The sequence below is a fragment of the Physella acuta genome, unplaced genomic scaffold (genome assembly GCF_028476545.2).
Source record: "Physella acuta isolate Inbredline_101_S28 unplaced genomic scaffold, ASM2847654v3 ptg000484l, whole genome shotgun sequence".
NCBI classification, from domain to species: domain Eukaryota; kingdom Metazoa; phylum Mollusca; class Gastropoda; family Physidae; genus Physella; species Physella acuta.
The window spans coordinates 393,500-404,462 of NW_026732003.1; the positions used below are offsets into that span (position 1 = coordinate 393,500).

General features: G+C 33.9%; 1 protein-coding gene across 1 annotated transcript; it reads left to right on the forward strand.

The window, feature by feature from the left end:
• Positions 1–1,642: 1,642 nt before the first annotated feature.
• LOC131944169 (uncharacterized) lies at positions 1,643–4,201 on the forward strand. Its single transcript, XM_059304688.1, has 2 exons — positions 1,643–1,697; positions 2,697–4,201. The coding sequence occupies exon 2, from the start codon at positions 2,702–2,704 to the stop codon at positions 4,199–4,201; it is 1,500 nt and encodes a 499-aa protein (XP_059160671.1). The 5' UTR covers positions 1,643–1,697; positions 2,697–2,701.
• Positions 4,202–10,963: the final 6,762 nt, after the last annotated feature.

The following is a 10,963-nucleotide window of genomic DNA, read 5'->3' on the forward strand; positions in this document are numbered from 1 at the left end:
ACTCTGAATGGCAAACCACACCGCTTTACTGTCGGAGCGCCACCCTCCGAAATAAAATAAAATTTTAATGTCAGAAACCATCCCAAAAGACAGTTTCAGTCAGGCACCTTTTCAGAAAAATGTCTGTGGAAAAAAACACAACCTGTAGTATTCTCAAAGACCTCCCAAATTTTATTAGCGATTAGATGTAAACCAAAAACTTATAGTGTTAGTAGCGCTAAATTGATTAATTAGATCAAGGGTCTCCAAACTTTTCAGCCCGAGGGCCACATTGACTATCGAAAATCAGTTCGGGGGCCAGAGTTTCTTCCATGCATCTCTTTAGGGTGGCGGTGTCCCCGTGCCCCCCCCCCCATGGAACCGCTATCCATTGACTCATCCATTGCAATTAAAAATTGCAAAACTTGTTAGCAGTTTTCACTATTTGAGTCACAATGTTTTCATCAATGTCTGCAAGCCGGATAAGAATTGTTTTGAATTTTCTAGGCAAACTTCCTAAGCCACTTCTAACAAACATTTTTTTCCGTGAACAAAACGATCTCCGCGGGCCGGATAAGAGGACCTCGCGGACTTCACCGGGCCCGCGGGCCGCAGTTTGGACACCCCTGGATTAGATCAACAAATGAAATGTTATTAAGGTAAAAATCTGTAGTAAAACTTTGACAAATGTTTTACTTATCTTGTTGTAAAAACACTGCCCATGGATGCTATTTTTTAATGGCTGAATTGATATCGTGGATGTTAAGTAGGATCGAATTTCGGGGAGGGCAGACAGATGGGAGGTGCAGGTCTCTAAGGGAGGGGGGTGAAATTCCCCGTCAGTTGAGGTTGGTAGCGATGCATGTAAATTTACGGGTGCCGGATGCCAAAGTGGAAGTTTAGTTATAGGCAATTTCTCTCAATGGCTTCCACGACAATGCGACTACGCCTGAAGTGTTATTATTACGGATGGACCCTGTTCGATTCCCCACCCCCCCCCCCCCCCACACACATTGAAATTCCACTGACAGTACAGTAAGAAAATACTTTTGGAAGATTTCATTATTTCTATAGTAAAAAAGAAACTGGATTTCCTTTTTTTTTTTTAAATTATTTATATAAAACTAATATTAAAATTCCAATTCAAAAGTTTTAATTTTTCTAAAAGATGAAAAAGGGCCCCTATATTCCTTGGGCACCCTATGCCTTGCTTAAGCTAGCTTTACGGTAGCTACGCCACTGATCACAATAGACGAGTCAAGTTTATAAAAAAAAACAGAAAAATTTGTATTATTTGAATACTTCCTGATTCAAGCAGCCTTTAATCTGCTAAACAAGGAAGGTTGCCTACTAAAACATGACAATAACTAACCCGACCATGATGTACACAATAGTTTACGTTTCTGCTCTGTCAGAAGAATTAACTAAATCGCAAATCATGCCTCATTGAAGCATTTTACGTTCTTATAGGAAATGCGTCAATTCGTTTGTGACAAAATATGAATCTGTCGCATTACACATCCTGTTTAAAATCGATATTTAAATCTAGTACTTGATCAGAAACACACAACGCAATCACTCTAATATCAAGTCGGCGTGAAACAGTACGTTTATTTGTTGATTCATAACTAACGGTGACACAACGCAGTGTGTGTATATAGAACAAACCTTTTAGTAGTCACCACTCGGGTGTTTTTTTTCTAAGTTCACTTAGATTTGTAAGTACTTTTTCCTAATTTTATTCAGCCTTTTTACAAAAGCATTGATTTCACGTCATGTTTACGTTTATATTGTGTAGAGTTAATTAGTTTATTAAGAGTAAGTATACAATTAGGCTTGAGTTTGATGTTTAGAGTATGGCTTAAAGTAAACAAATCTTTAAAAATTTAGAGGTTGACCATGTACTGTTAGCTCGTAGAAATATTTTAAAGTAAAAGTTAATACAGTATAGTTAGTGTTTGAATCTGTACACATTTCATTTTATCACAGTTTGCTATGTTAAAATTATATTCATTTTGTAACAATATACATATATATATATATATATATATATATATATATATATATATATATATATATATATATATATATATGTGTGTATATATATATATATATATATATATATATATATATATATATATATATATATATATATATATATATAAATAAATAAATAAAATTAACAATTTAGTTTTGTATGATAAACTAAACATTGGCTAAAATGTTTATGTCAAATGTGATTTTTGAAGGCTACATTTTTTTTTAATTTTTTTTTTTTAAAGTTATAATACCTTGTATTAAACACAATGTTAAAAATAGTAAAATCAACATTCAAAAGAAGAAACTATATTCATATAACTATATTCATATAAAATGCCTAATGTTATGTATTTAGAAGTCTGAACTGTTAATAATAACTTTAATGTAGATAAAGATTAATTGTTATTCAAACGCTGCCTTATGTGCCTTGTTTAATAGTATAAACTAATGTTGATAAGTATAGTCTGAATGAAGTTTGATTAATGTTATCTGACTGCATTTTTCATTTGTTTACTAATCAGTAATATATTACATTACAATGAAGCCACACGTTAGCTAATAAACAGAATTGCGATTTTTATTATTGTTTTTATAGGGCTCATTATATTTAATTTTATAGGTACATACTAAAACTAAGTCCAAAATTTCCTGGTAAAATATTTAACAATACTTTTCAGGACTAATGGAGTCCCCAAAACAAATGAATCTAATTCTCATAGGTAAAACTGGAAATGGAAAAAGTGCCACTGGAAATTCCATACTGCCTCACTCGAGATTATTTAAGTCAAGCTACAACACGACCTCTATAACAAAATATCCTCAATACGAGGTTACTCATTTCCAGGATAGAGTGATCCAAGTTGTAGATTGTCCGGGTGTTCTAGACACGGACCTTGATGAGAAAGGTGGCGAAGACCTTGTTAAAGAAGCGTTGCAGAACGCTATCTTAGCTAACCCATCAGGATACCACGCTTTTCTTATTGTGGTTAAATTTGGTAACCGGTTTACTAGAGAAGAACAACAGTGTATCGAGATTATGAAAGAGATTTTGGGAGATGATATAATTGAATCCCACGGTATTGTGGTAGTGAGTAACGGGGATACGTTTGATTATATAAGTGCTGAAGAAAACATTACCTTTGAAAAATATTGTAAGGAAGAAACCGGTCTATTTAAAAAGCTTCTTAAAAATTGTAATAATAGAGTTGTTCTTTTTAATAACGTAACGAAAGTTGAGGAAGTTAAAGAAAAGCAACTTAAAAAGTTAGTTGAGATGGTCGACGCACTAAACACCGAAGGTAAATGCTACACAAATGACAATTTTCGAAAGGCTGAGCAAATACGAAAAACAGTGTCATCAAAATCGCCTAACCCCGTGGTAGAGAAGAGAATGATAATTGTCCAAGGGATTATTTTGCAGCGAATGTTTGAAAGTAAAAGTATGCAATCTGTGAAAGATCAGTTAGAAATATTATCAAACTTAAATAAAAGTATTAAGAAATTAGTTAAAGAAATTGTGGAAAAAGACAAGGGAATAGGAAAGTTCAGTAAATTTAGAAAAAACGTAGAAGCTACTCAAAAACTGATGGAAAACAAAATTAAAACACTAGAAGAAGGATATAACTTAACAGATTTAATTGAGAAGGAACATCAAATAGCTTGCGTTGAAGGTGTGAAGGATGAAATAGAAGATAGAAATAGTACAGCCAAAAAGAGAGACGATGACAATCCACATTCAGCAGAACAAAAACTTAAAAATTGCTCACCGTATCTTCGAGATTGCAATGTTGAAGCAAGCGACATACAAACAGAAACGCCAAAAGAGCCATTTGAATCTCAAAGTAGTTCCAATACTGAACCTAAAATCCCCAGAGGTAAATCACAAGAAAGGAGAAAACGGGTTAATAATTCCTGCATGATGGAGCAAGAACGAGCTGAAACTAATATCAAAACAAACGATCTGGATGCAGAAAGTCCAAATACCACAAGTATGAAAAGACAGATCAACAAAGCGGGGTACACTTCATTAATGACTGCTGAAGCTGATAACGCTGATGTTGATTTTGAAAAAGAGTTAAAGATTCTGGAAAAAGAATTTATGGAACTTAAACGTGAATCTGACATGGGAATCATAGATAGATGTCTAAAACATTTAAAAGCAGTTGGGAATTTATTTGTTTGATAGATTACGCTAGCCGTTTAACATCTAAATTTTCAGTGATTTTATATACTAAAAATCTAATATAATTTATTTTATATTAATAAAAATAAAAATAATAACTAATATTGTACATAATGAATTTTCCTAGTCTTTATTGAAAACAATTTACTTTTCCGATTTGTAAAATATGTAATTAAAAATTAAGAATTGTATTAGCAATTTTCATAGTACTTAAACTCGTTACATTTTTTTTTGTTTTTTTCTGTTGTTGTTTTTTTTTCTCTTTTTTTTTTGTAGTCAGAAAAAAATTAAAAATCAAACACTTTTGTTAAGTTATATTATTTGGTTTTTCAATTTTTTTCACATAAAACATGAACAGTCATGCTACACATGTTGCAGGAAAGCAATAAGCGTCTTTAAAGCTTTATCATTATTTTCTTTTTCTTTTATTTTTTTGAAAAATAAAAACATGTACTTCTTGTGGTTATTAAATTGATTTAAGTTTGTATTTTTGTTTGTAAGTTTGTTTAAAAAACGTCGTGTGTTTCTTTTCTTTTATTTGACAATGATTTTGGGCAGTTCTCGAAAATTTGCTTCCTTTCCAGGTAAAAATGGCTCATATTGAGCGAGAATCAAGTCTTGATCTGGTTTTGGTCGGTAAAACAGGAAGTGGTAAAAGTTCAACAGGAAACTCAATTTTAGGAAGACCGAGGAGCTTTAACGTTGGCTATACAACGCGATCTGTTACTAAAGCACCTAAGTATGAATGGACAGAATTTGAAGACAGAGTAATACAAGTGGTTGACTCCCCTGGCTTAATTGATACTTATGCTAATGAAACAGAAGGAGTAATCCTTGTCCAATCTTCTTTACAAGAAGCCATGTTGGCTAACCCAAAAGGTTATCACGCATTTTTAGTAGTGATAAAATTTGCGACACGCTTTACGCCAGAAGAACAGGGTCCTGTTGAGATATTGAAAGGAATATTAGGAGAAAATTTTTTAAAGGACTACGGCATAATTGTCATGTCAAACGGCGACACTTTTGAGCACCACTGTCAAGAAGATGGACTGAGTCTAGAGAAATTCTGCGACGATGAACAAGGTCCTTTCAAGCAAATTTTAGAAGAATGCAACAACAGAATTGTTGTTTTTAATAACATAACCCACGATGAAAATGTGAAACACAAACAAGTGAAAGAGCTAATTGCAATGGTAGACAAGCTTAAAAATGGTGGTAAAAGATACACGAATGAACACTTTTATAGAGCTGAATTATTATTCTGGGAAATCATTAAATCGTCTGTTATACCAGTAGTAAAAAAACCGATACTACAAGAGCTAAGTTTGATACTACAAGCCATCAACAAAAGCGACGAATTAACTGACGAAAATGACAAACTGGTTTCAATCGAAAAACTTGAGCAAAGGGTAAAAATTCTTCATGTTGAGGTTAATGAAACACAAAATGAAGACCGAGCTCTTCAATCCGTCAGGAAACTTATAAAGGACACTGAAATATGTGTGAATGAACGTAAAAAAGCATACATTGACTTAATCGAGCTACAAAAAAAGATTAAAGGGAAACAAAACAAGTTGCCCCGCTTAGAAAATGAGTTACAGAAGAGTATAGCATTAAGAAGAACATTTGCGCATGTAATGAAACAGAAAAAAAACCTGGAAAAGGAAACGCAGGCCATAGAGGAATATAAAATGAAAATAGATCAGCTAAGAGCCGAAATTTCGGAGATATTCGCCACGGATAAGATTAAATTGGAAATAAGCCGTATAATGTTGAAGGACGATTGCATCGATAATTTTTTCATGCAAATAAAATCTATAATAAAAGCTGCTGGCAGTTTTATTCTAGATCATAAACATACAATACTTGAACTGATGAACATTATCAAGGAAATGGCTGCAGACTAAACGGTTGCAATTTAAATTAAATTATCTCCGGATTAGTAAAAGTATTGATTACTTAAACAGTTGCTTTAAATATAGGTTTCATATTTTAGATAAAATAAAATGATGTTTGACTCTGACTGCAAATCTGGGAAACTTCACAGGAAACACTTATAGTGGATTTTAAATTTTTAATTGAGCTTTAATCATAATAATATAATATTTATTGGCGGTGATTATTTATATTTGTATTAGAGGTTAAAACCATATAATTATATGTATTATATTTATTAGCATGACAAGCATTTTAATTTAAATTAAACCAAGGGTAGAAAGAAAAACTACAAGTGATTCTTTCATACATTGGGAATGTCAAGTACCCCACTTCACTTTGAATAACGAAAAACAAAGAAAATTAAATGTGTATTAAAAAATAAATTTAAAATATTGTTTCAATAGCCACCTGTCCACCGGAAAACATTTTTGTAACAATTCTTGGAAACTAAATCTATTTCTGATCGTGCAAATACATTTTGTGAAATTAATATTTTCCGATAAGTGAAGTCAGTAAAATATATGTAAAAAGTATGAAGAAAATAAAGCTGATATGAAATTCACGTAAAGATCATAATTTAGTATTCATTGTTATTCATTTCGCGTTAATCAGGGAAAAGTTTTCGTTTTTTCTTGAAATCGTATTGAGATGGTTTTTATTATATTTAATTGAGTTAAACATTCAAAATTAAAATAATAAATAACATGAGCTAAGGTGCCATGAAATATAATCTGATTTGCTATTATTGTAAAATGCAACGAAAATGACCTTAAATGTGATTAAGTTTTAAGTGTAAAGTATAACTAATAGAGAATTTCAACTTCCAACTTTAAAAAAAAACATGAATTTAAAAAAAAAAATTATTATGACAGAATATTTTTTAAATGTTGATCTATTTTTTACAAGCTTTTATTTAACTCACTTCCTCTTCTGTCGTCAGTCGTCAGTCGTCAGTTTATCTGTCTAGATCGAAACGCCCGAACGAAATTGCAGGCACTTCTACCTGAAAGATACGGTTCGTAGTTGGTACGTGGGTCAAGATATGAAGACCATTAACATGACATTAAAATTGGTTGCCTGATAATTTTTTAATTAATTAATTGTCTCATCAAACTATTCCGCGCTATTAGACACGCGTCATCACGTTCAATGGGGCGTCATCACGTTCAATAGGTTCGAAAGGGTTTTTAGTCATGTAACTCTGTTGTAAATAAAATATGTAAATTACGAAAAATAAAATTTCATAAAAAACGTTTTAATAACAAGCTTTCATGTAATAATGCACTAAAAAGGAAAAAATAAATTATACACTACTATTTAAATAACTATAAAGAAAAGCGCGAGTCTCTTCCTTAATATTAGTAAAGGTATCCAATAGATACTAAAGTGACCCACACTATTCTTTTTAGTTATTTAAATAGTAGTGTATAATTTATTTTCTCCTTTTTATTGCATTATTACATAAAAGGTTCTTATTATAAGGGTTTTTTTATGAAATAAAAAAAAATATCTGAAGCATTTTAAAAATACAATATTATTCATAGAAAAGTAAAGTATATATTTATGTAATTTAACTGTAGAATAGTATATTACTTACTTTTACAAAAATGTTTATATAAGTAATTATGTTTTTCATGTTTATATAGTAATATTTTTATGTTTACATGGTAACTATATTTTTTAAACAATTGTAATACTAAAAATGTGTAATACAACGTGGTGCTGTCGTTGAGCCCTCAGTTACTTTCCAACTGACAAGATATCGATTCAACGACTCGAGTGAGTAAGGCGTCCAAGAATTCTTTCAGCTTTTTTGGGCACCATTAGTTTTGGGAAAGAAAAATTATTGAACCTATCTGTATGAGGAAATATTTTAATATTATATTATAACATGGATTATTTGGTCTTAAAGTGAACATAGCTTTGTTTTGTAAGTGACAATAACATTTTATATTCCTATGAAGTTTCAATTTATTAGCGACTTTTTTCAAAAAAATAGGTCAATTTTTAATATTATGTTAAATCATCCTTTATTTGCTTGCTGTGAGGTTTTTTTAGTGTGCTTTTTCAATAAATGAATGTATTTGTAGAATGGTATTCTATTTCAACAAATTTGTGCACCTAGATCTTTACATGTTTATATTTTTGCATCAATTAAAATGTCAAACTATTTAACGTCATATTTGTGAATGTATGTTCTCTATATTTAAAAAAAAATCAAAGTTTTTGAACTCATCCTTACAGAACATTATTAAAAATATAACATTTCATAATTTACAATAAAATTATCTATAATAATAGTTTCGCTGTCTGTCTGACAAGAACCCTCTGTCTGACAAGAACGCTCTGTCTCTATAATAATAGCTTCGCTGTCTGTCTGACAAGAACGCTCTGTCTGACAAGAACGCTCTGTCTGACAAGAACGCTCTAGAGACAACACAAGCAATTTAAAAACATGCACAGTAATTCGAAAAACGGGGGGGGTGGTGTGTGGGGGTGGGGGGGTGGGGGTGGTGTGTGGGGGGGTGGGTTGGTTTCAGTGTTTCTTTCAGACTTTTTCCTCCCCGGAGAGGGATGGGGGTACTTGAAATTTTCGGGGGCGGGGGTAGATATTTCTGGGAGGGGGCGGACACTGGAAAAAGTATATAATTATATTTCGTTGAATGGGACGGTAGACATGTTTTTTTTTGGGGGTGGGGGTGGTGGAGGGGTGGGGGGGTGGTGTGTGTGTGGGGGGGGGGGGTGGGGGGTGGTGTGTGTGGGGGTGGGGGTGGGGGGTGGCGTGTGGGGGGGGTGGGGGGTGGTGTGTGGGGGGGGGTTGGTTGGTTTCAGTGTTTCTTTCAGACTTTTTCCTCCCCGGAGAGGGGTGGGGGTACTTGAAATTTTCGGGGGCGGGGGTAGAATTTTCTGGGAGGGGGCGGACACTGGAAAAAGTATATAATTATATTTCGTTGAATGGGACGGTAGACATGTTTTTTTTGGGTGGGTGGGGGGTGGGGGGGGCGGTGTGTGGAGGGGGTGGTGTGTGGGGGTGAGGGGTGGGGGTGGGGGTGGTGTGTGGTGGGGGGTGGGGGTGGGGGTGGTGTGTGGGGGTGGGGGTGGGGTGGGGGTGGTGTGTGGGGGGGTGGGTTGGTTTTAGTTTAGAGAAAAGAGACAGCACTATCAGCCTAGCGCCCGTTGTACCCTTCCTCAACGGGCCATTTTTCTCGTAAAACTAATAGTTTCGCTGTCTGTATATGTATCTGTGTATCTGACAAGAACGCTCTAGAGAAAACACAAGCAAATTAAAAACTTTAATAGTAAGACGGAAACGAAATATGACGTCACATTGGAGCATATAGTAGAAAATAATCTCAAGCTGGAGAGTGCACACTGTAATATGACGTCATTGATTCTCGAGTAAACATTGAAAAGAAATGTCATCGATGCTCTATAATAAAATTACAGCCTAATTTATTTGTCTAATCTAAAAAGTGGTTTGCGTGAAGAGTTTCTTTCATGCAATTCTTCTGGTAGTGGCTAAGCGCGACACCAGTGTTTCTTTCAGACTTTTTCCTCCCCGGAGGGAGGAACTTTTTCTAATCTAAAAAGTGTTTAGCGTGCACAGTTTTTTTCATGTATCTCTTCCGGTAGGAGTGAAGCCCCGCCCAGATTCTTCCTTTAGTTTGTATGATCTAGAAATGCGACCAGTGTTTCTTTCAGACTTTTTCCTCCCTGGAGAGGGGTGGGGGTACTTGAAATTTTCGCGGCGGGGATAGAATTTACTGGGAAGGGGCGGACACTGGAAAAAGTATATAACTATATTTCGTTGAATGGGACGGTAGACATGTTTTGGGGTGTGTGTGGAGGCGGGGGGGGGGGGAGTTGGTTTTAGTTTAGAGAAAATAGACAGCACTATCAACCTAGCGCCCGTTGTATCCTTCCTCAACGGGCCATTTTTCTCGTTTAATCAATTAGTGTCGAGATTATGTTTTCTTTATTATGATTATCAAATACTTTACAGTAAATAGATAAAACTACAAATATTAAATATGGAAGGGTTAAACGTAGCATTAACTAACGAGTGTGGATTTGATTGTTTAAAATGAAAAAACACAACTACTAAAATAAATTCTTGCTTTTCATAATTCAACCACAACTCTTCTTCAAAAAATGTATAAAGAATTATTCTTACAGAAAGTAAAAAAAAAATCAAACATATAAATTGTATTATAACTCTTTTCAGGACAAAAAGATTGCAAAAATATTTTAAACATTTTTTTTTTGCTTTTTTTTTATTGTAACTGAAACAGATAACTCTACTTTTTCTGTGTCATGGATTGTAACGTTTAAAGGTTACTTTATATTTAGAGATAATCAAATTCAGTGGACCAGTAACCTCCCAAAAATAAAACCAAAGCATATCTATTTATCTATCTATATAAAAGTAAAGCAGTGTATGTATGTCTGTCTTTTATGCATTACTACACCTCTCATCACATCGCCGTATAACTTAGGAAGTTGTTGAGAATATTCCTGGGGAGGTTTCTGAGGGAAAAAAATCAAATTCGCAGGAGGTGGCGCCCCGGCAGGGCGCAATTTGTTTTTTCTCTTTATGCAGTATTTAAAAAAATAAAAGTCTATTGCGATTTCTCGCCGTTCATCCGATCGCCATCAAACTTTGGTGAGTTCATAAGAACACTCTAGAGAAGGGTTCTGTAAAAGAATCGTCATTTATTTCGCAAGGGCGATGCCACGGGATGGTGCGATTTTTCTCTGTCCTACGGTATACAAAAATAAAAGTCAATTTTGGGTTCACACCGTTCATCCGATAGGCATAAAACT

Excerpts from the sequence above, each read along its gene's own strand:
- LOC131944169 (XM_059304688.1), top strand. The coding sequence starts at position 2,702 with ATGGAGTCCCCAAAACAAATGAATCTAATTCTCATAGGTAAAACTGGA.